The sequence below is a fragment of the Panthera tigris genome, chromosome A2 (genome assembly GCF_018350195.1).
Source record: "Panthera tigris isolate Pti1 chromosome A2, P.tigris_Pti1_mat1.1, whole genome shotgun sequence".
NCBI lineage: Eukaryota > Metazoa > Chordata > Mammalia > Carnivora > Felidae > Panthera > Panthera tigris.
The window spans coordinates 24,264,212-24,291,572 of record NC_056661.1 but is presented as its reverse complement, the minus strand read 5'-3'; the positions used below and the strand labels follow the sequence as shown (position 1 = coordinate 24,291,572).

At 36.8% G+C, this 27,361-nt stretch overlaps 1 protein-coding gene across 1 annotated transcript in view; it reads left to right on the top strand.

Annotated features, from left to right (window-relative positions):
* The window catches only part of ERC2 (ELKS/RAB6-interacting/CAST family member 2), a 709,181-nt gene that overhangs the window by 269,361 nt on the left and 412,459 nt on the right, over positions 1 to 27,361 (top strand). The window contains exons 4-5 of the mRNA XM_042979179.1: positions 8,043 to 8,198; positions 22,903 to 23,070. Of these exons, the coding sequence (XP_042835113.1) occupies positions 8,043 to 8,198; positions 22,903 to 23,070 (324 nt within the window). The remainder of the gene's footprint in view (positions 1 to 8,042; positions 8,199 to 22,902; positions 23,071 to 27,361) is intronic.

Genomic DNA, 27,361 nt, shown 5'->3' with positions numbered 1-27,361 from the left:
TGAGAGAGAGAGAGAGAGAGAGAGAGAGAGCACACACATGAGGGGGAGAGGGGCAGAAAGAGAGGGAGAGAGAGGGCATCCCAAGCAGGCTCCATGCTGTCAATGCAGAGCCCAGTGCTGGGGCTGGATCTCAACGCTTAACCAACTGTGCCACCCAGGTGCCCCCAGGAGGATTGTTTTATTTTCAGCTCTTTTTTTTTTTCAGACTTGAGTCTCATAACAACAACAACATCAACAAATTCATACATGCAGACCAAAACCTCAGTGGTTGCATTGTGTCCAGAAAGAAACACCGGATATACATCTTCTGCCCATGGGTCATTAGCAATGTGCACAGAGACAGAACAACAGAAAGGATGCATTCCAGGGACATGGGCTTCATGAAGAATGAGTCAGAAGTAGGCAAATGAGGCCATGGAAAGAAACATTGTAGCACCCTAATTACTTGGAACTTGACTTGATTCTGTGCTTGTACATTTTGCTATAAAGAATTAGGTACCATCTGAACAAGCAGACAAACACAAAAAACAATACTATCACAAAAAACAGCATGTCCCCTGTCATCTTCTCATCTAGGTCACCATCTTTTTACAGTTTGATAAGGCTCAAGAAGGTGAGTTACTGTTTTTTTTTTTTGTTTTTAGTTTTTCCTTTAACATGCTGTACGCCGAAGTTGACTTCTTTCTGGAGTGCTTGACTTGGGCTCACAAAACTATGGCTAATCCCACACAGTAAATGCTTCCAAAGTCAGGGCGTTCCTCAGATAGCCTAAGACCAAGGGCCGTTCAGTTATGTTTGCAACTACAACTAGATGAGTTTTATAAGTTAAGCCTTCAGGAGCCTCTGTGGCATCCAGTAATAATAGTCTAGAATTTTATTCTAAATAAAGTATAATATAATTAGGTTGGGACACTTCCTGAACATTAGATCACATCTTCTTCCTTAAACCAAATTGGCCCTAAGTTTGTTGATCAATGTCTGCAGACCGATATGTGATCACGGTGAGTTCTGTGCTCTATAAAAACTGTCTGTATTTTCTTTCTTGGCCTCATATTAAAATAAAACCAGTAATTCTTACTGTATTTGTGAGGAAGGCACATTGTGACACTTAGCAATAACATAATTATTACTTTTTGTGACTAAATGATATTGCTTTTTTTATGTTCTGCCCACTCATCATTTCAGTGTTCACTGTTCCTGGAGAGGACTTGAAATCTTTTTCTTGCTGTTTAAGGGGAACATACTGTTTGACAAATACAAAAGGATAATAAAGGCTTCTGGACTGGCAAAGATGCTCCAGAAAGTTTACTCCCAAGGTTGGTGTATACTTAGGCCAAGTTGGATAGCTCTTGAGAGTAGGTTAATATTTTTCTAAATGTTAGCTTATAAAGTTGTCTTGGTCTCTTCCACATTGGGCACAAGTCTTGTCCCTTGTGTATGCTGGACATTTGTAGTCATTTAAAACACCCAAGTCACCTGAGAACCTTGTGAAAATGCAGATTCAGATTCAGTAGGTCTGGGTTGGGACTTGAGGTTCTGTATTTCTAAAACTCTCTCAGGTGATGTCAGTGCTGATGGTCTGTGGGCCACACTTTGAGTAATAGTGATCTAGATTATACTCCATGTTAGAGAAGGGTCCCCATGAATCTTGTTAAGATTTAATTAGTATCTCATATACCTGGCAATGTGACTGGTACCCAGTAGATGCTCAGTACGTATTTCTAGAATGAATGAGAAAACTGTGCGTGTCTCAGTTTACTATCAACTGTAGCAGACATGTCCTAGAAATATTCAGAGATTAGTAAAAAAAGAAAACAGATAAAGCAGAGATAAACTTATTTCAATCTTCCCATCCATTCTCATTGCTGTACTCCATCACCCATGGGCTCGTGCTAATATTTATGGCTGGTATAAGAATCAGCAGATAGGCCTGTTGGGTTGATGGATGCTAGGGGTTCAATTCCAGTGGTTTATGTGTTAGTTGCCCATCAGATACCTATTTTATATCTTTTGAATGATAGATGTAAAATAGTCTTGAGTATGAATCTTTAAGTAGGAGTTATGATCTGCAAATATACGTATAAAATTTTTACAAGTATTATTTTATGAATGTGTGGAAAGAAATAATTTGAAAGAGATATTCAATTCAGATAATTTTTTCTAACTAATAGGGAATGAAACAAACACACTTAAGCTGTTTTTTTCCCTCCTGAAACTTCCCCCCCCCCCATATTCCTACAGTTCTTAATGAAAATATGATGTAAAAGCAAAACAGTTTCATGGTTGTCTTATCTCAAGACTATTGAAAAATGTCACCTATGGCATGAAGTGGTAGGTTCTAAGACTATGGGAGTCTGTGTTCTTTCAGTGCTCTGGGCTCAGAGCAGGCACTCAGTAAACCACTTTTGAGTGACAGAAGCCAAAAGGTGATCTGGATATTTAAGCACATAATTATTTTAAATGGGGAGTAATCATAGCAAATTTTCCCATGAAGAATCCAAATCATTGTTTTGACTCTTCACTTTAGTATATAACTCTGAGCTTAATGTGGTCATTAAAATCATATATTTTTTTCAATAATTGACTTCTAGAGGATTAGTACTGAGAAAAATCAAATTAAATAGAATACTTTGCTGTAGGACTTCCAGAGCCATTAATGCTGATCAGCATAGGGGATACCCAATAAGCATTTCTCAAACTTATTTGGCCCTGAAATCCCCTTATCACAGAGCTTTTTTGTGTTCTGTGGTTTCAGGAAAATCTTTTCTGATAGGCCTGATAGAAAAAAGATTTTCTATGTAGTATTTCACTTTCCCCATCTCCAAGGAAGGTCCACAATTAATCGAGTTTGATAGTTTGCTTATTTGTGAAACATAATCAAAATGAATACTTGAAAGTCACTACATAAATTGTTTAAAATTTGGTGATAAATAACCTGTAAAGATGTTCAGATGAAGGAAACTGGTGGTAGGGAGTAAATTTTGCTCTTCCTTCTGAAACTGCACTTTTCAGCACTGTCTTCATGTTAGGTTTTCCCCCTCTCTACTGTAGATTAGTGCTTAGAGTTCTTGGGATGTACAGTTAGTATCAGTTTTGCAGGACAACACCCATGTATCACATTGAGCCATAGTAGGACCTGTGAGGTAATTGCCTTCTGTAGTTCCTAAATATATATGTTTATAGTAAGTTGTCTTAGTTTTAGAGATTTGAAAAAAAAGAAAAAGATAAAATTTCTTCTTCCCGAATTCCTCAGAGGCAGCTGAGAAGCTGTGACCATGACAGACATTGTTTGTTTTTCATACTTCTATTTCCTCATGTCTTTATCTGCCTAGTATTTTCAATATTTTCTTGGGCACAGTCAATATACACCATCTTATATATCTATGTATTTTGTATCTTTTCCCTTCTCTAGATCTTAATGATATTCTCCTATCTCCTTTACCCTGTGCTCAAGATTTCAGGTATGAATTCTGTTGACCTTAAACTTGGCTTCTTAAAGAATAGAAACCTAAATAAGAACAAGAAAAAAATAGATTGCTATTAAAATGACTAAATGACTTCCACAACACCCCCCACATTTTTGTTTTTTTTTTTTGTTTTTTTAGTATTTTGGGACACCTGCGGCTTAAGGAAAAAAATTTGTGAGGAAAAAGAAAGTTGGTTAATTTAATAAAATTTGTAGGGGTGCCTGGGTGGCTCAGTCAGTTAGGCGTCTGACTTCGGTTCAGGTCATGATCTCACAATCCGTGAGTTCAAGCCCTGCGTTGGGCTCTGTGCTGACAGCTCAGAGCCTGGAGCCTGTTTCAGATTCTGTGTCTCCCTCTTTCTCTGACCCTCCCTCATTCATGCTCTGTCTCTTTCTGTCTCAAAAATAAATAAACATTAAAAAAAGAAAATTTGTAAAAGTTAAAAATATTCTATTTATAATAGATTTATAAAATTTATTTACTTAGATCCAAGTTAGTTAATATACAGTGTAGTATTGGTTTCAGGACTTGAATCCAGTGGTTCATCACTTACATATAATACCCAGTGCTCATGCCAACAAGTGCCTTCCTTAATGCCTATCCCCAATTTACCCCATTGCCCTACCCACCTCCTCTTATGTGTTTTACTGTTTAGTGAAAATTTACTTCAGATGTGTATAGGTCAAGATAATTTTTTTCATGTCACAAAACTTTCTATCTTAACCCTGTTCTGATCTTTCTTTAGCAGTATGCAATTTTTTAGAGTGCAGTGAAAAGCTCCTTCCAACCCAGTTAGAAGTTGGTAGTTGTGGTCATTGCTAACTAAAGCCTCAGGATTTGACCAGTGGGAAAGGTGAAGATTTCTTCTCCCCATACCTATGTGATTGACACCTGAAAATCTAAGTGTATGAAAACATTAAGGTGTAAGACATGAGGACCACAAAGTGTATTGCACATATGTCTTTATACATGTATATTTGTGTATACATATGTACATACATACATATAAATATGCTCACTTCAGACTTGGGTCTGAAATCCCGGAAGATTTTGGGTTAGAAAAGCATTGATTTTTCTTTCACACTTAACTTACAGTTAAACTCTTGTAAAGATTGTACTTAGATATTTATAGATGCTAAAAGATTGTATTTAAAAAAGAGAAAATCTCTGTCATATTGATTAGGGTTTTAATTGATATCTATCTTTTTATATATCTTAAAGTAATAATATAATCCTAAGGCTTTCATGGGTATAAATAAAAGTGTTAATAGTGGGTATATCTGGGTGATGGGATTGTGTACAGTCATAATTATCTATATAGCTTTTCAAGTTTTCTATAATGAGCATATTTTAATTTTATAGTCAGAAAAAATTTTGATTTAAAATGGCTCCCATTTGTTTAGAAGGCTCTTATGAACACTTAGAAGTTCTTTCTCTGCAGCCTTTTTTAATTTTTAATTTTTATTTTTTATTATCCAAATTATTTATTTTTATATAAATATGTATTTACATATGCATAAAATCCAAATTATTTTCATATATCTGATATGTATGCATATATAATATTTTATGTACTTTTATATATTTTTATATATAAATATATCCCAGAATAGTACTTTGCCTATACAATGTGTTCAATAAGTGTTTCCTTTTTTAATTTTTTAATTATTTTTTTCCAGTAGACCCTTTATTTATTATTTATTTATTATCATTTAAAAATATAATTTATTATTAAGTGGCTAGCATACAGTGTTTACAGTGTGCTCTTGCTTTTTGGGTAGATTCCTGTGATTCATCACTTACATCACTTACATACATCACTTACATACACTTACTGGGCTCATCCCAATAAGTGCCCTCCTTAATGCCCATCACCCATTTTCCCCTCTCCCCTGCAACCCCCATCAACCCTCAGTTTGTTCTCTGTATTTAAGAGTCTCTTATAGTTTGCCACCTTCCCTCTCTGTTTGTAACTATTTCCCCTCCGACCATGGTCTTTTGTTAAGTCTCTCAAGTTCCACATATGAGTGACAACATATGATATCTGTGTTACTCTGACTGATTTATTTCACTTAGCATAATACCCTCCATTTCCATCCACGTTGCTACAAATGGCAGGATTTCATTCTTTCTCATTGCCAAGTAATATTCCATTGTATATATAAACCACATCTTCTTTATCCATTCATCAGTTGATAGACATTTAGGCTCTTTCCATAATTTGGCTATTATTGAAAGTATCCGCAGCCTTTTTTTTTACGTTTATTTATTTTTGAGAGACAGAGAGAGAGATTGAGAGTGAGAGAGAAGGAGTGTGAGCGGGGAAGGGGCAGAGAGGAGGCAGGGACAGAGGATCCGAAGTGGACTCTGTGCTAACAGCAGTGCGCCTGATGTGGGGCTTGAATTCACAAACTGTGAGATCATGACCTGAGCTGAAGTTGAATGCTCAACTGACTGAGCCATCCAGGTGCCCCTGGTAGCCTTTTTATTATTGCTTCTCTTTTTATCTGCAGAGTTCTCATAGCTCAGAACTCAAAAGAGTCACTAAAGATGCCTCCCTACATTCATCACCTTGGGCTGCTATGAGAAAATACCACTTCTGGGGGACTTAAAAAACAGAAATGTATTTTCTCCCAGTTCTGGAGGCTGGATGTCCCAGATCAGGATGCCAACAAGGTTCGGTTCTGGTGAGGGGTCTCTTCCTGGCTCACAGATGGCCACCTTCTTGCTGTGCCCTCACAGGGCAGAGAGAGAGAGAGAACAAGCTCTTTAGTGTCTCTTCTGACAAGGGCCTCATCCTCATGACCTCGTGTAACACTGATCACCTCCCAAAGGCCTCATCTCCAAATACCATCACATCTCCAGCACATTAGGGGTTAGAGCTTCAACATAGGAATTTTGGAGGCACGTAGACATTTAGTCCTTGACACTCACTTCACTCAAACTGGCAGCATACAAGATTTCTGGAAATTGCATCTAAAAATAGAAAAATCCTGGCAGCAGTACATAAAACATTAGTGATGGTTATCTCTTGATGGTAAGATTAGAGGGGATTTTCTTCATTTTCTAGGAATTTAAGGTGTATTACTTTTATAACTGGAAAAAATAACAATATTATTTTCAAAAGGAGAACGAAATGCTATAGGATATAACATTCCATAATAATCTTGCAAATTTCAGAGTCTTTTTATTTCATCTTCTTGAGGTTTTTCTGAGAATTGATAAAAATGTCTTCGGCATTTAGAGCACTTGGATGTTTGCACACAGTGGGACTCAATAAGTATTTGTTTCTCCTCATTTTCCTCTATTTAATGATGATGACAATGTAATGATTATTATATTGCTCCCTGAGACATGCCATAGGCCATACAATAGAGGAAATTAAGGTAGAAAATAGCCACAAAATCAGGACAGATGTATTTGTTGCAAAGTTTTTCATATGAGTTAGTTATAAATAGAATAGGCCACTCATTGTCTTTATTTTTGGAACTCTTTAGTCTTTTAGATTCTTGAAAATGAATTGATAAAAAAAAATTAGATCGTAGTTTGTTTTTCATTAACATTCAAATACAAATGTAATAGCAGCTCCTTGGGTCTGTACAATAAAAGTAGATAGGAAACCTACAGTCAAACTTTCAACATGATTCCTTCCCAAAACTGATTGGAGATTAATACCTGAGGTTGGGGAAGGGTTTTTCCCCCTTAAGAGCCCTCTCTTCTCTTTCTGATGCCTCATTTCTTACTATGCTCTATCTTGTGTATAGGGTCTGTCATTTCCTTAAAAAAATTCCATATGGTTGGGTTTTTTTTCTCAATCCCACATTTGAGTGTAATGTTTCTAGTTTTTTAACTCCAAAAGTCAGTAGGTTAGAGATGACCTTCAAGGTAGCAATGTTTTTGTCACTCAGGGAGCTGCTTGCCAAATAAATCATGACATTGTGATATTTTGGTTGCTATAAATTTTCAATATTTAGTATATCAGGATTTAGTTATTTAATTGCACTGATGTCTGTATTCTAGATGAGAATCCTTCTCATTAGTAGATTTTAATTTTCTTCTCTGTCAGAGTCAATTCCAATCATGCCTTATAAATCCAGCTATAGAATGAATGCATGAACAAACCATTTTTATGTTTACAAGTAGACTAGAAATTATATGCTGGTAAACTACATCTGAAATTACAAATTAGTCCACTTAAATAGTGTGTGTGTGTGTCTGTGTGTGTGTGTGTGCGTGTTGTGTGTGTGTGTGTGTGTGTGTGTGTGTGTGTGTGTATTAACACGTTAGATTGCTTTTATCCTTGTTGCTTTGGTAATCTGATTCCCAGATATTAGACAAACCTATCTAGGCAACTCTCCATATTGTATTGACATATGATCTTTATTGGGTGCTAAAAGAATAATCTCACAAACAATCCTCAGAAGTGAAAAACATAAATTGTTCTGAATTCAGGGCTATGTCTATACCATAGTTAATGTATTACTCCCAAAATTACTTTCTGAAATTCTGTTTTGATAATACTGAAAAAACAATTTTCTCTCTCTTTCTCACTCTGTCTCTCTCTTTTAACAATAGGACACAAAAATTGCTTCATTAGAGCGAAACATAAGGGATCTGGAGGATGAGATCCAGATGCTAAAAGCCAATGGTGTGCTGAACACTGAGGACCGTGAAGAAGAGATCAAACAAATAGAGGTTTACAAAAGTCACTCCAAGTTCATGAAAACCAAGGTATGGCCCAATGTTACAAACTTTTATACTCTTAATGTGACTGGAAAGTTATGATTTACATACATACTTCCCCAAATACCCACATAACTGGTTTTATGTGATATCATGAAATACGTGGACAATAATGAAGAAGGCAGAAGATTGTTAGTTCAGAAGTGTAGATTCCAAAAGGAAATCGGGGAACATTTTCGTTCAGATTTCTACTAATTAAGGTGTTCAAGATTTTCTAATGAGTAACTTTGATGTCTTGGGAATTAACATTTATTTTGAATAGTCCCCTGTCTTCCAAATTTCCTGAGTTTTCATAAGTTTGCTATTTTTGCAAAGTTTCTGTCATTGCCAAATTTTGACCCATCCCTAAGAAGGTGACTGTCTCAGAAGGTGTTGATCTTGGAAGCCAATTTAACTCACTTCAATGGTATAAAGACATTTTGGTTTTAGCATAGTGTTTAAGGCAGAACTGATTTTGCATCCTAATGTTTAAATTCGCTTAAATTATTCAGCTTCTTTAAGCCTCAGTTTCTTCATCCATGAAATAGGAATGGAAAAAAGCAGAGACCTGCATCATTGATTGCTTTCACAATTCCAAGAGATTATGCATTTAAAGCACTTAGTCCCTTGATTGATCTCTAGAAAGCATTCAGTAAATGATGGTCATTGTTGTTGATAGTGTTACTATATTGTTGATATCTGTTGCTATAGAATATTTATAAAGTATAATTATAGTAACCCATTCCATTAATTTATATTGGTATTCCCAGTTTTATATTGTTGATATCTGTTGCTACAGAATATTTATAAAGTATAATTATAGTAACCCATTCCATTGATTTATATTGGTATTCCCAGTTTTAAGGAATTTGGCTTGTTATTTTTCAAAATTAAACTTTGGGCTGCACATGAACTGAACAGCTATTACTTTTACCTATGCATAATTATTAATTTATGAATTGCCCCAAATAGATCTTTTGAGAGTTTCAGATGCTTTTATTTATCCCTGAATTTAAACCATTTTGCTTCTGGAAATAATAACCACACCAATTTTTAAAAATTCTTTTTTTTTACCATGTGTTCTTAAGCACCCCTGTTATTGATTGTTCTAAGTTTTATTTTTGTTTGTTGCCTTATAAAATGCAGCAGAGTTAAGAGTCATGCAGACTTCTGTGAGGAAGCAGTGGAAGTGGAGAGAAAAAAAAATGTTTAAATGATAGTATGATTTTTATCATTGTGAAATACATGCATATTTATTGCAGAGAATTTGCAAATTATAGAGAGGAAATAGTAATATCCAGCATCTACTTCACCACATATGTCTCTGTGTGTATGTATGTGCGTTTCTCCAGGGAAAAAACAAAAATTTTCTTTACTTCTGCCAACTTTCCACTTATAAGTTGACGTTGAGATTATGATTAAAACTTTGGATCAAGGAATTGAGGGAGATCTGAGGAGAGTGTCTAGTGGGTTTGAATGTAACCTTTTCCTTTCAAGGAGTTCCACAAAATGGAGAATGGGCTTCCCTGTTCAACTCTCCCTTCTAGTTTCTTTTTGTAGTCCTTCCCTCTCAGAGAGTTGAGCTGGGGTGCAGCAAGCATAGTGGTAGGGTAGCCTGTTGACCAAATGATGACCATTCACTCTTGCAATGAAACTATGAAGATACGAGTGAACTCATAATGTCTGGGAAAATTACTGTTTTGACTTAAACCTTTCGTCTCATCCTGTCATTCAACAGTGGAAGATAGTTCAAGCCACTTCTACAACTAAAAATGCCATGAAATTTGTCCAGGTGAATAACCATATATGCATATGGTCTTCAGCAAGCAACTCTTTACCTTATTAGCCCACAGGTGTCTGAGAGACTATCAGTCCTTGAGTTGGTTTTAACTTTTAATGTCTGATTACTTTTTAGAGTTCTTCCAAAAGTGGTTAGGTCAGAAGGATGTTTGAGTAGAGAAATGGAGTAAGGGGGAAAGAGTGCAGGCTGACACCTACAGTGGACTCTGGCAGATCTCTAGCCTGCCTTTTCTAGTTGAATGGCCTTGAGGAGTGAGTTATGTCATGCAACCACTTTCTTCTTGTATAAAATGGGGCAATACCATAATCCTTAAGAGGGAGACGTAGAGGTTTAAATGAAATAATGTAATTAAAATGCCTGGCTCAAAAACGTAATTAATAATTATGCCCATTATTATTGAGGAAGTATTTATAATTACTAAATTGCTAAGAATTTAGTCCTGAGTGCTTTGTGTTTTGTGGGATCCCAGAGTCTGTGTGAACTGATTCCAGTTGGGTAAATCATTTGTCATGGAACTTGTTAAATCTTAGAGGCATGGATTGATACCCTTTAAAATTGGATGACTAGCATAGTTTATGGTCCATTGTGGCCTATTGGGATAACTTTTCTACAGAATTTATATGAATATGTTGCTTGTCAACATCATTACAGATATCTGAAGAGCTAATTCTTGCAATGATTATGTATGCACATTGATAGAACAATTGTTTAATGTCAACATTAGTCTCTTGAACTCTTTCATTTATGCAGAGTTGCATGGATAAAACTTTCAGTGATGGATTTTGGATCTCTGTGTTCCTCAAAGACTTACTAAGCCTTGGTTTTAGCACATGGCACTGAGCTAGCTACTGAGGGGCTCTAAAAGTAGTGCATATTCAAAATATTACTCACTTCAAAGCCAATACTGACCACTTAGTTGGGAAAGTAAGAAATGTACTGGAAAAACTACCCCAAAGATTGGGTGGGAGGAGCGTTCACTTCTGGCTGGAGTAATGAAAGTTATTTAGGCTTAGTTAGTGTTGTTTGTTTGTTTGTTTGTTTTGTTTGTTTGTCTAAATAACCAGATTGTCAAAACAGCAATGACAGGTCTGGTGAAGAATGCAAACTGAAATCAGTGACTGAGCAAACTTAGAAGGATAAGTAAAAATACCATCTTACCCCAACTCCACACAGGGGAGGAAGTGGGAAGAGCTCATGTCTATGTGAAATGGCAGATTTTCCAAAAGGGGAAAAAATGTTAGATTTAAATTGCAAACACCTAGAGGCTCTGAAACTTCGGAAACGGAAATGTAGTTTTGAAACTCATTGGGTTTAGTGAGGCAGTGATAGAAATGGAAATCAGAAAGTGACTTTGGATCCCAACTAGCAAAAAATGCTGGATTTGAGGCAGGGATAGTTAACTTTAGAAACCGTTGTTTTAATGGTTTACAAAGACTCAGAGTCTTGGTAGAACATTTCAGAAATTCTTATGAAATGCTGCATAAGGAGGGGAGTGGAACTCTGGGAACCAAATCTGAAATTGCAGCTAAATATTGTTATGTCTTCTTGCTGTTTGCAGTGAATATATAGAAAGCTTTTTACTTTGGATTTAAAAAAAAATTTTTTTGTAATGTTTATTTATTTTTGAGAGACAGAGAGAGCACAAGCGGGAAGGGGCAGAGAGAGAGGGAGACACAGAATCCAAAGCAGGCTCCAAGCTCTGAGATGTCAACACAGTGCCCAATGCAGGGCTCGAACTCATGAGCCAGTGAGATCATGACCTGAGCTGAAGTTGGATGCTCAAATGACTGAGCCACTCAGGCACACCTAGAAAGCTTTTTAAAAGTACCCCAGGGAACTTCTTACCTGGTGTTTTGGAGAGGCTCCTTAGGAGTGATTACTGTTTGCAAAGGCAGCGGGCTTGGAAGTGCTCTTCAATCTGAGTATTTCTTTAATAGAAATCTAAAATGAGTTCTATTATGATTATTTGGAAGTTTGATACTTTTAAATAAAAAAAATAATGGGCACCTGAGTGGCTCTGTCAGTTAAGCGTCCGACCTCAGCTTAGGTTATGATCTCATGGTTCATGGGTTCCAGCCTGGCATCAGGCTCTGTGCTGACAGCTGAGAGCCTGGAGCCTGTTTCAGACTCTGTCTCTGTCTCTCTCTGCCCCTCCCCTGCTTGCGTACTGTCTCTTTCTCTCTCTCTCTCTCTCTCAAATATAAATAAACCTTTTAAAAAATTAAAAAAAATAAGATACAAAAATTCAACCTGATTATGAAAAAAAATCCTAAAATTGGATAAACACATATTTATGTTCTCATTTGGTTTTTAGGGGGGACATTTTAGCTGAAAATTGTTTTTATGACCCATTGGTGATAAAATTGACTCAGCATTTGATTGCTTTTCATTAACAGGGCATGACCTCAAATCAGTCTCCATCTCAATATGTAATTATTTGTTCTAAGTAGGTAATAAAGGCAGCTAATAATAATTCTTGTATATAAACTTATTTTTAAATATAAAAGTATGTTAGAATAGATAGTTTTAAATGTTTCAGTGAAAATCTGATATGGAGACAATGTTGTGGTATATAAAGGAGTGCTGCTTGCATTAATTATTAAAATAAGTAAAGCTTTACTGCATTTTACCTCCATTTGATCCTGAACAGATGACTGGGACTGGTAGAGCCTCTTGAAAACTTTGTGATTAAGTTAAGTAGCATTGAAGACCCTAATTGCTTTTATAAATATGATATCATAAAAAAAAACATGACACAACATGTTTGCAAAGGTAGAAGGTGAATTGCAAAAATGTAAAATAGAGTTTAGAATCTCAACTTGTGCAAAGGCATGAATATCAGACATAGTTGGCCAGGATGGAAATCCCTGCATCTTGCAAGGCCTTTGGCATATGCCTGTTTTCCCTGAGAACTGAGACTCTGGGAGGCCTCCTGGGCCTCCAGTTTCTAGGAACTCCAATTTCTACTCTTAGCTCCAAAACTTAGAGGACTCAGACTGTGAGAACAGAATCTAGAGGCAATGGAAAGCATGAGTTACCTTCAGGAGCACTGTTAAACCTTTAAGAATGGAATTTACCATGTAAATAATTGTTTTTCTGGCAAGGCAAGGATGATGGTATCCCCTGTTCTATTTGAGGCTTTGTTTCCAGTGTAACACATTTTTACATTTTTCATCTACTGATCTCAGTACTTCTGTATTAGTCACTCCCTCTGTTTTCAGAGTTTGCCAGACACCACTCTGCTGTCTTAGATCTCTTCTTTTATTCTGAATTTGTAACACATTTTCTTATTAACCTCCGAAGGATTACAAACCTCATAACCCAAACGGCATGATAATAAGCATATCACTTTCTAGACATGAGAGCTGTATCTGCAGTGAAAAAGAAGCTGTTTTCCTTGGCAAGGGAATGTTTTCAGGGTGTTGGTTGTGTCACAGACGTAAGTGGTGGAAGAACTTTCAGACGAGATGAAGTGTTCCTGATGTCCACATGGACTTCATATAAAGCATGTGATGTAATTCCGATTGGCTTTTCTTCTTGCCATCACAGAGACAGATCTTCCCCAGCCTCAGTTCCCATGTATGTTTGATTGCATCACTTTCCATTTTTATTGAGTTTATGGCTATAAAAGAAGCACAAGGCATATTTTTTATGGAAGAATATGATTTTCTACCCTGTAACTATATTCCCCTTAGAAAAGCCCTCTTCTGTTATTGTCTGCATTAAATATTTATTTAAAATTTACCTCATGGCAGTGATAGTCTGAAAGCTATTTAAAGCAAATGTCTATTTAATATTTATAGACTGAAATAGTTTTGTCATTATCAATCTATTTTTATTGAATAAAGTAGGTGTATGTAGAACCTGTCATGTTCTTCCTTCCTATTAAATGCCATTCTGTTGATCAAGTTAATTTCATTTAAATTTCTCTCTCAGTACCCCATTCTTACACTAGATTTCTACTCTGATACTTGTAGAAGTTAGCCCAAATCATTTTTTAATACTATAAACATCATCTTTGCTTAGGTATTTAAAGTTCAAAGTGTTTTTTAGCTTTATTTCAAGATGAATCAGTTTAATATGTGGAATCAACTAGATACTGTGCTATCAGCTGCAACTGCCTGTGATTTAGAACATACCTCATGGGAAGTATGCTGATATGGGGGCACCTGGGTGGCCCAGTCAGTTAAGCGTCCAATTTTGGCTCGGGTCATGATCTCACAGTTTGTGGGTTCAAGCCCTGTGTCAGGCTCTCTGCTGACAGCTCAGAGTCTGGAGCCTACTTCAAATTCTGTCTCTCTCTCTCCCCCCTTCCCCCTCCCCTGCTTGTGCTTTCTCTTAAAAATAAATAAATAAACATTAAAAAAAGAGAAAAGAATGCTGATCTTGCTGATCACAACATATTTAATTTCTTTTGTAATTTTAGTTAATCCTAGTTTAGATTTTCCCTCTTTTTATTTATACTCAGCTCTTATTATATGGGAGACAGCGCATGAGAGAGAAATGGAACTTACTTTTATTGCAGGTAAAAATGATAACAGACTCAGTATTCATTAAATTATAAAGAAAAAACTGTGTTTCATGTAATGTATATATCTGGTCAGTGCCACCATCTGTTCACACATACTCAGAGCAAATTGATGATCACAAGTCCCTCTCAGTGAATCTTTAAGCATGGTCAGAATCCTTCTCATGACTGCCAGTCACTACTAAATCTTTAAATTTGGCAAGCAAGATGAAACCTATTTGTCTGCTAATCTAGTCTGATTTCATCCTGCAAATGAAACTCCATCTCAACCTTTCTAGTGAATTGCACAGCCTGAACAATTACAAAGGTAGGGGTCTTATTTCTTTGTATACCCCACTCCATTCATTCTTAACAGTTATTGTCAGTAGCTTGGTTCTTGTTTATGCAAGTTTTAATTGCTGAAAAGAAAAAAAAGTGCTGGATGAAATATATTTTCAAAAGATAAATTTAAAAATGTACTTATGAACTGTGAAGTTAGGAAGAATCTCAAGGGTCAAAACTAAGCCAGAGCAGAGGGCTGGAGTGATAATAGAGCACTGGTTCTATCTTCTTGTTGGCATTTGCTAGATATGTGAACTTGAGCATTAATTTCCACAGTCATGGGGCACTGAAGTAAAAAGACAGAAGCCTGGGTCTGTTCAAGAGGAAGAGCGGTAGGAATTCTGCTACCACATTAAACTGGGATCCCAGACAGCCACACTCTTAGTACAAGGGTAAACTAAAAACCTCCCCACCGTATGTTTCTTCCACCTAGACTAGGAGAATCCAGGGAAAATAATCTATTTTAAAACTTTGAGCAAAGTGAAAGGTAAAAAAAAACTAGTTTTAAGAATCCATAACCACAGATAGCCCTTGCACCAACGTACAATGTGAGGTGATCCAAAAACTTCAAGTAGAGAACAGAGTTTAAAGGGGTCCTTGGTTGATAGTGCCCCAGGTATCGGCAGAGACAAATGCTCTGAAGGCCCACATGTTCAACTTAGACCTCAAAGTTTTTCTCCAGATAAGAGTCCAAGAAACGAGCACACAGTAAAAATCTTTTAAAAATCACCAAGTTTGAAAACAAACAAAAAAAGCTACCATAATTGATAGCTGGTAGAGAGAACAAACAGTAGAATCAGAAGGCAAGGATTTCAGAAGTGGGAGTTTTAAGACAAACACTATGAAATAAGCATGTTTAATATGTTTAAACAAATAACAGAGGTGATTAAAAATATGAATAAGGGGAAAGAACCTATAAAGATATCAAGCACAAATTTATAAAGGACTTAACAAACTCAACACCCCCAAAAACAAATAATTCAGTGAAGAAATGGGCAAAAGACATGACTAGACACTTTTCCAAAGAAGACATCCAGATGGCTAACAGACACATGAAAAAATGCTCAACATCAGTCATCATCAGGGAAATACAAATTAAAACCACAATGAGATACCACCTCACTCCAGTCAGAATGGCTAAAATTAACAACTCAGGCAACAACAGATGTTGGCAAGGATGTGAAGAAAGGAGGTCTCTTTTGCACTGCTGGTGGGAATGCAAACTGGTGCAGCCACTCTGGAAAACAGTATGGAGGTTCCTCAAAAAATTAAAAATAGAACTACCCTATGACCCAGCAATTGCACTACTAGGTATTTATACAAGGGATACAGGTGTGCTCTTTTGAAGGGGCACATGCACCCCAGTGTTTATAGGAGCACTATTGACAATAGCCAAACTGTGGAAAGAGCCCAAATGTCCATCGACAGATGAGTGGATAAAGGAGATATGGTGTGTGTGTGTGTGTGTGTGTGTGTGTGTACACACACACAATGGAGTATTACTCGGCAATCAGAAACAGTTAAATCTTGCCATTTGCAACTACGTAGGTGGAACTAGAGGGTATTATGCTAAGTGAAATTGGAGAAAGACAAATACCATATGACTTCACTCATATGAGGACTTTAAGATACAAAAAGATGAACATAAGGGAAGGGAAGTAAAAATAATATAAAAACAAGGAGGGGGACAAAACCTAAGAGACTCTTAAATACGGAGAACAAACTGAGGATTGTTGGAGGGGTTGTGGGTGGGGGGGTGGGCTAAATGGGTAAGGGGCATTAAGGAAGACACTTGCTGGGAGGAACGTTGGGTGTTATACATAGGGGATGAATCACTGGAATCTACTGAAATCATTGTTGCACTGTATGCTAATTAACTTGGATGTAAATTAAAAAAAATAAAAAAATAAAGAGAACCAAAGAATGTCTAGAAATAGGAAAATATAAAAATGGAAATTTGAAAGTTTAATAAATAGGTTCAACTGTGGAATGATCATAGCAGAAAAGACATTTAATGAGCTAGAAAACAGAGTAGTATAAAGTAAATAAAAGATAAAAAGATGAAATACATTAAAGATAAATTAAGATACATAGAAGACAGAATAAACAGGTTTGGCATCTGTCTAATCAGAGTTCTAGAGGAAAAGAGAGATGGAGTAGGGACAAAATCACTACACAGAAGCCATATTTGAAGAGTGGAAAGCTGAGAATTTTCCAAAACTAGTGATAGATACAAGTCCATAAATTCAGGACTCTTTGAGTACCCCAAAGAGGAAAAGAAATCTGCCCATTTACATAAAATCTCAGAGGCAAAGAAAATGTTTTAAAAAGCCGTTAGAGGGATGCCTGGGTGGCTCAGTCGGTTGAGCGTCCGACATCAGCTCAGGTCATAATCTTGCAGTTCATGAGCTTGAGCCCCACGTTGAGCTCTGTGCTGACAGCTTGGAGCCTGGAGCCTGCTTTGGATTCTGTGTCTCCTTGTTTCTCTCTCTCCCCTTCCCCACTCACATTGTCTGTCTCTCTCTCTCAAAATTAAATAAACATTAAAAAAATTAAAAAGCAGTTAGAACATTTGTCCAAAGTAGATATATGAATGGCTAATAAGTATATGAAAAGATGCTTAATATCATTAGTCATTAGAGAAATCAAAACCACGATGACATATTACTTCATACCCACTGGAATGGCTATAAGTAAAAAGATAGACTAACAAGTTTTGGTGAGAGTTTGAAGAAATTAGAACCTTCATATATTGGTAGTGGGGATGTGAAATGGTGCAGTCATTTTGGAAAACAGTTTAGAAGTTCCTCAGAATGCTAAACATACAGTTATCATATGGCCTAGCAGTTCCACACCTATATATATGTACACAAGAGAAATAAAAACATATGTCCACACAGACTTGCATATGAATGTTCTTAGAAGCATTATCCATAGTAGCCAGAACATGGAAACAATGTGAGTGTCCCTCAACTGGTGAATGGATAGACAAAATGTGGCATATTCATTCAGTGTAGTATTATTCAACAATAAAAAAGAATGAAGTACAGGTACATACTACAATATGAATGAACCTTGAAATGTCATGCTATGTGAGAGAAGACAGTCACAAAGTACATATATTACAAGATTCCATTTATGTAAAATTCCCAGGATAGGCTAATTCATAGAAACAGAAAGTATATTACTAGTTGCTTAGGGCTGGGGGTAGAGAGTGGGGAATATGGAGAGTGACTTCTAATTGTTACGAGGTTTCTTTTTTGGAATGAAGAAAATGCACTAAAGTTTGATTATGATGATGATTGCACAATTCTGTGAATATACTAAATACCATCAACTCTGTGACTTAAGTGGTTGAATTGTATGGCATATAAATTATATTTCAATAAAGCTATTTTAAAAAGCAGCTAATGGAGAAAAGTCCCATTACCTGTAAAGGATTGAATTTGGAGTGATAGCTTGACTTCTTAAAAGCTTCTGTTAGCCAGAAGATGGCTGAGAGAAAAAAATATCACTTAACCTAGAAAATTACTTTTAATGCTCAGCAACAATATTAAAAAAAGAATGATGTGGTATTTTTAGACAAAAAAATGGAGTTTGCCACCAAAAAAATCCCACTAAAATAAATTTAAATGATTTGTTTCAGGTATAAGATTTCTAACAGAACATCTGATATGAAGGAATAATATTGAACAAACATAGTGACAAATGTGGTAAATCTAAATAAACATGGACTATAAAGAAAGTAATGATGACGGGCGTCTGGGTGGCTCAGTCGGTTATGCATCCGACTTTGGCTCAGGTCATGATCTTGTGGTTTGTGGGCTCTAGCCCGTGTCAGGCTCTGTGCTGATAGCTCAGAGCCTGAAGCCTGCTTTAGATTCGGTGTCTCCCTCTCTCTCTGCCCCTCCCCTGCTTGCATGCTGCTTCTCTCTCTCAAAAATAAATAAACATAAAAAATTTTTTAAAAAAAAGTAATGATGAGTTAAAAACAAAACAGGAAAGAACTAAAATACATGACAGCAATAACGTGTATGTCAAGGGGATGGTGGCTGAACTGAAAGTGTCTCAAGATCCTTATATTTTTCTGAAAGAAAGTAAGCATAGATTGACTTTAGACTTAGGTAAGTTAAAAATGTAAGCAAGCTATAATTTCTAGGGTAATAACCTAAAGGTTAGAAATAAATGAAATAAAATAAATATAAATAAAGGTATAAGTCTTAAATGAGTAGAGGCAACAAAAATAGGATAAAAAAATCTTTCAAAAGGCAAGAACGAAAAGAAGAGAAATAGAAATGACAATATGTTTAGAAAGCACAAGGTAGATGGTTGAAATAAATCACATGTGTCTGTAATGGTAATAAATGCTCCATTTAATTTTATCAGAGAGGATAAAAGAATATGGATATATGCTATTTGCAAGAGACATCTACAACATAAAGTTAATGATACATTGAAAATGAAAAAAGACACATTAGCCAAATATTAACTGTGACAAAGGTGTTACAGACTTTAAGGCAAAGAAACTATTTTTGAGCCAATGATTATAGACTTGCACTCAACAATTTTTGGATACATATTGTTTTCTAGCACACAGTGCACAAAATACATTTATGATAAATGACCGCATACTCTGTCATAAAGCAAGATACACTAATTTCAAATGATTAGTGTATTAGAGACCTTGTTCTCTATTCACAAAGCAAAGCAAGCAAGAAAAAACACAAAGATAACTAGGAAACATCCATGTATTTGTTGAGTAAGAAGCATAATTATTTGTGAGTTGAAGAATAATATATATGGAGATCAGAAAATATTTAGGACTGAGCAACAATATCAATATTATGTATCAAACTTGGGGTGCCTGAGTGGCTCAGTCGGTTGAGCGTCCGACTTCGGCTTGGGTCATGATCTCACAGTCTGTGAGTTCGAGCCCTGCATCGGGCTCTGTGCTGACAGCTCAGAGCCCGGGGCCTGTTTCAGATTCTGTGTCTCCCTCTCTCTCTGACCCTCCCCCATTCATGCTGTGTCTCTCTCTGTCTCAAAAATAAATAAACATTAAAAAAAAATTTAAAAAATATTATGTATCAAACTAGTGGGATCAAGCTAAAATGATACTGACAGGGAAATTTACAGTCTTAAGACGTATTTGGAAAGAAAAAAAGGTGAAAGTTAGATAAGTATCTAACTTAGAAAATTATGAAAAGAAAATAGAATAAATCCAAAAAAGTAGTAGGAAAGAAATAATTAAAAAATAAAAGAAGAAATTAATGAAATAGAAAATAAGAATGTTAGGGGCGCCTGGGTGGCTCAGTCGGTTAAGCGTCCGACTTCAGCTCAGGTCATGATCTTGCAGTCCGTGAGTTCACGCCCCGCATTGGACTCTGTGCTGACAGCTCAGAGCCTGGAGCCTGTTTCAGATTCTGTGTCTCCCTCCCTCACCCTCCGCTGTTCATGCTCTGTCTCTCTCTGTCTCAAAAATAAAATAAAATGTTAAAAAAAATTTATAAAAAAGAAAATAAGAATGTTAGACGACCAACACAGCCAAAATTGACTCTTTGAAGAGATTATTTAACATGACATGCCTCTGCTGAGACTCATCAAGAAAAAGAGAGTAAAACTAAAGAGTATTAGGATGACGAAGACAGTCATAGATGCCATAGATATCAAAAGATATCTTATGATATCAAAAGATATTTTATGAAAATTTCCTGCTAGGTAAAGGTGAGTATTTAGATAAAATGAAAAATTCTTAGGAGAAAAAAGTTATCAGAATTGATTCAAATAATTAGAAACATGAATATTCCTTTAACCACTAATGATGGATGAAGTAAGTAATGGTCTTTGGAGAAAGAAAATGCCAGCTTTAGCTGATTTTACTGTTGATTTCTAATAACACTAATGGGAAGATTTTAATTTTACACAAACCATTTCAGAACACATTAAAAAAAGGAGCACTCTAAATTGGTACTAAAACCTGACAAGGACAGCACAAAATGGGAAAATTACAAACCAGTCTTATCCATAAACATAGATGAAAGATCCTAACAAAATAGCAAGCTGAATCCAGTAACATATAAAAAATACAGTACATTATGACTAAGTGGAGTTATTCATAGTTGTGCAAAGAGAGCTGAGTATTTTAAAAATCCATTAGTGTAATTCATTACAATAACGTATTAAAGGTGAAAAGTGTGATAAATCATGAGATACAGAATAAAATGTTTATTAATATTAAACATTCCTTAATGATTAAAAAAAAACAACTCTTGGCAAAGTTGTAATAAAAGGGAACTTTCTGAAACTTAAGAGCGCCTATAAAAAGCTAAAACAAACATCAAACTTAATGATGAAACATTGAAATTCTTCCCTTTAAGACCAAGAACAAGATGAAGGAGCCACAATTTCTACCAGGCCTCTCTGTCTTTCTGCCTGGCCTGTCCATGTGTCTGGTATGGGCTTCTTCACAGCTTGGTGGTCAGGGGGCAGTTAGACTTCTAACATGGTGGCCAGCTTCCAGCTGCCCGTCCTCCTATAGACAAGGGCCAGAACAGGCATGCTGACACTTTGGCTGCATCTAGCTGTTGAAGTAAGCCACAGTTTAGCCCAGGTTCAAGAGTAGGGTAAACAGACTCTACCTCTAGTTGTGAGGAGCAGCGTGTGTGGACAAGTGACAAGTCATCTTTGGAGATCATTTACCACAACTCTGTCAGGCTGGCACAAATGTAAATGTCTGGTGACATAAGACATCGGCGAAGATGTGGCATGACTGGCACACTTACACACTGCTTGGGACCCTGAAAGTGAATATAACAGCTTTGGTAAACATTTTGGTGTTCCCCAGTGAAGTTAAGGATGTGCACACTATGTAGTCCAGCAATTTAACTCCTAGATTATTTTTGCTACATATACCAGGTAATATATATAAGAATGTTCAGAATAGCACTTTTTGTTTTAACAAAAAAACCTGGAAACAAACCAAAATGTCTATTAATAGCAGAATGGGCAAATGAATTGTGGTGAAGTCTTACAGTGGAATTCAGTGAAAATGAACAAATTTCATGTACAATAACATGATTTAATCTTCAGGATGTAAGATTGAGTAGAAAAAAGCAAAGTACTAAAAAGAAATACACAGAACAAATAAAGTTGAAATGCAAAAAAATATATGGTAAAAAGATAAGCAAGAAAATGACAAACACAAAATTGAGGGTGATAATTATTTCTGAAGGAGATAGAAATGGGTTGGGACACAGGTAATTCTAATGATCTTTTTGCTGAATTGAATGATGGATGTTTCTTGTATTATTTTTCCTTATACTTTACATCATTTTGTGTTATTTTGTATCTTGTCAGTATTTAATATAAACAAAAAAATCTTTAATGCTTACTTTTTTGGAGGGGGGTAAGAATTCTTTTTTGTCAAATGATGCCCTTGAATGATCATTTCCACTGTGGAATGGCAGAGAAGGACCAGGGTATGTCTTGGGTTAATTACCTTCATTAGCAATCTGTTGACCCTTCTGAGGATAATGGTGAATAGTATATGTGATTTCATGGGTAAGTCTGTTCAGGAAGCCGCCATTCCACTGTGAAGCTTTGTTCTGAGTGGGGTTGATGGTAGAAGACAGTCTGCTGACCTTACCTTTCTATTTTCTGTACTCTCCGCCATCTTTACAGAGCCTCTCCAGACTTGTAAGAACTTCCAAAGCCATCTTTTTGGTTTTTTTTTTAATGTTTATTTATTTTTGAGAAAGCTCATGCCGGGGAGGGGCAGACAGAAGGGGACAGAGGATCCCAAGTGGGCTCTGCTCTGACAGCAGTGAGCCTGATGTGGGGCTCAAACTCATGAACCGTGAGATCATGACCTGAGCTAAAGGTGGATGCTAAACCGACTGAACCACCAAGATGCCCCCCAAGGCCATTTTTAAGCAAACTCATGGCTTGCCTTGTTGGAGTAATGATCGCTGACTATTGAAAATTAAGAGACATCGGTAGTTCTCAAATGTAAAGAATAGGAACTGTGGCTTCTAATTTCTTGCAATTTTGTTGCTGTTTCACAGATTGATCAGCTGAAGCAGGAGCTTTCAAAGAAGGAGTCAGAACTTCTTGCCTTACAAACAAAGCTTGAAACTCTTAGCAATCAAAATTCAGATTGCAAGCAACACATTGAAGTGCTTAAAGAGTCGCTTACTGCCAAAGAACAGAGGGCTGCCATCCTTCAGACTGAGGTAAGGCACTGTTTCACGATGCCAGGCACCAGACGTTGAGTTGATAGAAAACGTCCTACCTGGACAGCTTTCTTTAGAAGATCCAAACCTTTGAGGCCAGATTTGTTTTGGATGTCAGATATTCCGGGGATTTTAGAAAGGTAAGACCCATTGCATGTATCCTAGATTGCATAAAACTCCCAGTGGGGATATAGTAACACCTTGTAAACAAACACATGACTATATCTGCAGAGAAAAAATTCCGCATACTAAAGTAAGGTAAATTAAGACTGTGTAAGTAGCATACTATCAGTTCATGTCTGATTGTGCCACCAAAAGAGTTTGCTTCACTCTGGAATTTTTTTTTTTTCATTTTTTTCAGAGTTTTTTGGATTTGGGAACCACAAATAAATCATTGGATCTAGAATGGTTTTATCGAAAATCATAAAAAAGTCAGAATGTCATCTGCTTTACTTACTGTGTGTCTGTATAGGTTCCCCATCCTGGCACCCATGATTCCAGGGGTTTCTTACTTCCTAAAGGGTATCTTTACTTTTCAAGATTCTTTTACTCATTGAAGAAAGTCGATTTTTGTATGAGTTTCTTGAAAGAAATGTTGGTTTAAGCTTTGTGCAGTGACAGTATCTAAGCCAATGAGGTTTTTCCGAGGTGCACTTATTGCTAATTGGAAAGAAGTGCTGGTTTGTTATTTCTTATTCAAACTTAGAAGAAAGCCTAATATAAGTTACTGTCCTATTTCCTTGCTTCTCCTCATTGGATTATATCTTTGGGCCTGCTAAGATAGGCAAAACACAAGCTAGTTACTATGTAAATAAAACAGTTGCCAGAAAATAAATTATTGCATGTGGGCAATAGCAAAGAATGCGATGAATCTCCCTGATGTTTTCTGTTGAGGCAGTATGGTAAGTGGATTACTGTAGGAGAAGGCAATCTAATTGAGTTACATGTTCTCTCTTGAACTCTTTAAGCTGTGTTTTTGTACGTATATGCTTTTGGGTCTGTGGGGAGGTTTAGATTTTCCTTAGAAATAATATGGCCATGGAGTAGGCCTGTGCCCTCAGTCAGGGTGCAGCAGAATGTCCAGAGGTGAAAGGAAACAACTTCCAGATTGGATAGGCCTTGGCATGGACCTGACTCAGCCCCTATGCACTTGACATTGGCTAATAGGCAGTTATTTGATTGCTGCAAACCAAAATGATCATTTTGGCCTCAGTGATGTAGATATCTCACATTTAAGAAAATCATTTTCAGTTTTATATAGTTTTATTGTGAATTTGAAAGCACGGATACTTAATTTTGCAAGGCAAACATTTGAACTATGCCATAAATTGGAAGACAGCTTGTATCTCATTTGAGGAGGCTGCAGTGAATAGTATCTAGAACTGTGCTAATACTGTAGCCACTAGTCACATGTGGCCATTCAAATTTGAGATTCAGTAAGATTTAAAATGTAGTTTCTTAGCACATTAGCTAGCCATAGCACACTAGCCATACTTCAAGTATTTAATAGTCACATGTGACTACTGACTAGTGAATGAGAAAGCACAGCTATAGAACATTTCTGCTATCTAGCACTTGTCTAAATAGGGGTTAAAAACTATGGCTTGTGCAACAAATCTTGCCTTATACCTGTCTTTGTAAATAAAGTTTTATTAGAACATAGCTGCACCCTGTCATCTACGTGTTGTCTTTAGCTGCTTTTGTGCATTAACAGAATGATTTAATAGCGACAGAGACCATCTGGCCCTTAAAACTGAAAATATTTACTCTCTGGCCCTGTACAGGAAAAGTTTCCCAAGCCCTGGCATTGTGATTTTGTAGGAAGAGGGTTGAGTGGGAGTTGGAATGCCTGGCTGGTCCTCTCTCTAGCAGTTGTACTCTGAACAGGGCCAGATTGTTTGCTGACCCCTGTTGTAGAACGGGGGTCCAGTTTTGTTTTCACAGTGGTTATTCACAACACACAGTTGTGTTGGGTTGGGGAAATACCAGCATTACTAATAAAGTTAGTGTAAAATTCTGTTGCTGTGTATTAGGTAGAAGGAAATTTGAGAAGCAAGGCAGTCTGCTGTGGTATTACTCAAACAGGGAGTCAGGCTTCTTGATGGTTCCTTTTCAGCAGGAAAGAAAGAAAAGTCAGCTCAGAAAGGCTCACTACCTCCCTCTCACTACCTTGCACAGATGAGTGCCATATCCTCTGGCCTCTTTCCCTTTTCTTATACTCTCCTCAGTATTTTACTGCTCTCAAATTAATGTAGTCCAAATTAGACTTATACATTTTTCATGAAAAAGACAGTGGTGACATTAGGATAGCTTCTGTCCCATGCTCAATAATTAAAATGACCCAATAAAGAGATGGTGCTTTGAAGTAGAAAAAATTATTCTCAATGTGCAAAGAAGATTTTCTGGTTTCCTGCTTTGAAGTTGGGTGTGTGAGATTAATGATTTTATCAGCTGAAACATCCAAGGAAATTTCTTTTGCCTTTTTTCTTCCTTTAAAATCTTTGTAAATGGAAATGGAGAAAGTTACCTAATGATGTCCATCTCTAAGGGGAAGCAATTTAGGTTGAAATTACCTCTAATTGTTGGATCATAAGCAAAGGATTTTTGCCAACAGGGTAAAGTACATTAAAGTGATTTTCCTGCTTCTTGGAGAAACAGACAGAAATAAGTCTCCCTACCTAACTGGTGGTGAGTTAGTGGGCAAGTACTCAGTGAATGAGATATGTTCTGTTTCATTACACCCTACAATGAAAGACCTGAGTTTATACTCATATGAAAGATACGGTGCTTATTCTTGGAGGAGGTTATATGTGATTGTTCCTTCCAATTAGATTCCTGGGCCATTCCTAAAAGCTCTTGCCAAAACAGAAGAGGGCTGTCTCTAGAATGGGAAGAGCCTTGCTGGTTTATCTGGAAAATCTGTGCCATCAACTAGCCAGTTGGCTACTCTTAGAATATGATATAAAGGACAGATGCCACTGGCTTAAAGGTTCATCTCTGCAAGGAGGGGCTTTTGCTACCAGGGGATTTGCGTTTAGGAGGTAGTAGAATGAAGGGTGGGAGGCAAGTTGTCTGGGTTTGTGGCTATGTGGCTTGGCTCCTGGGATGGTTTGTTTTAACTTGTATAAATGCCCAGACACTCTTTGACATGTGTGCAATAAATCAATGGAATAATAATTACACGCACACAGATATATACCACATAGCTTGTAATATAACATTTTACCTTTTTAAACCAGCTTCAAAGGACCCCAAAGCCAAGTTTCTTGTTTTGCTACTTCCCTTGATGTTTTCTATGTACCAACTTACCTCCATCTGCCAACATATTAATTCCATGGCAGTAGAGATAATAGTGAATTGGCTTTTTTAACACCTTATTTTTCTGTATTTCAATGATACTTACCAACATATTCATAAGTTAAGGAGAAGAAAGTCCTAGCTATTATTCTATGATCTGAAGTAAAGTGTGTGAAGAACAGAGCATTTAGAAGCAGGAGATGTGTGGACATGCCTTCGCACCCCGCCCCCCCCATTTAATAACTTGTCTGAGCCTCTATGCCTTGATTTATGAAATGGCAGTCACTGTGCCAGCATGATGCATTTATGTGAAAAGTGCTTTGACTCTAGTAAAGGGTTCTAGCTATAAATTGTGTTGATTACCATCATTGCTGTTATTACTATTGTAAGTCAGGGATGTTTGGGGAATACCCTACCTCACTTCTTTTTTTTTTTTTTTTAATGTTTATTTATTTTTGAGAGAAGGACAGAGACAGAGTATGAGTGGGGAAGGGGCCTAGAGAGAAGGGGACACAGAATCCGAAGCAGGCTCTAGGCTCTGAGCCATCAGCACAGAGCCCAACGCGGGGCTCGAACCCATGAACCAGGAGATCATGACCTGAACTGAAGTTGGACGCTTAACCAACTGAGCCACCCAGGTGCCTCCCATCTCACTTCGTTAATCATGCGTTCTCTGTGTTCTGCCTCAGTGGGTCTCTTTTGAATTTGTGGTTGCATTTACCAAGCCACAACTTTTATATTTTAATTGGGTCACTTTTTTATGTCTTAGAGTGATACAGAGAAATGAAGGTACTATGAAAGTGCCATCTATTTTGTTCTATCCCCAAATTAAGAGACTTCCTTCTGTTTTCTGGCAGGTAACACTTTTCCCCAGCCCGGCATGATTTCCAAACTGCCAGGCCTGGCAACTCTTTTGCATGTTTTCTGGAAGATGTGTTATATGACAGTGGCATATAATGCTTGCTTTTGTACTCATTTCTGTTCCAAATAGGTC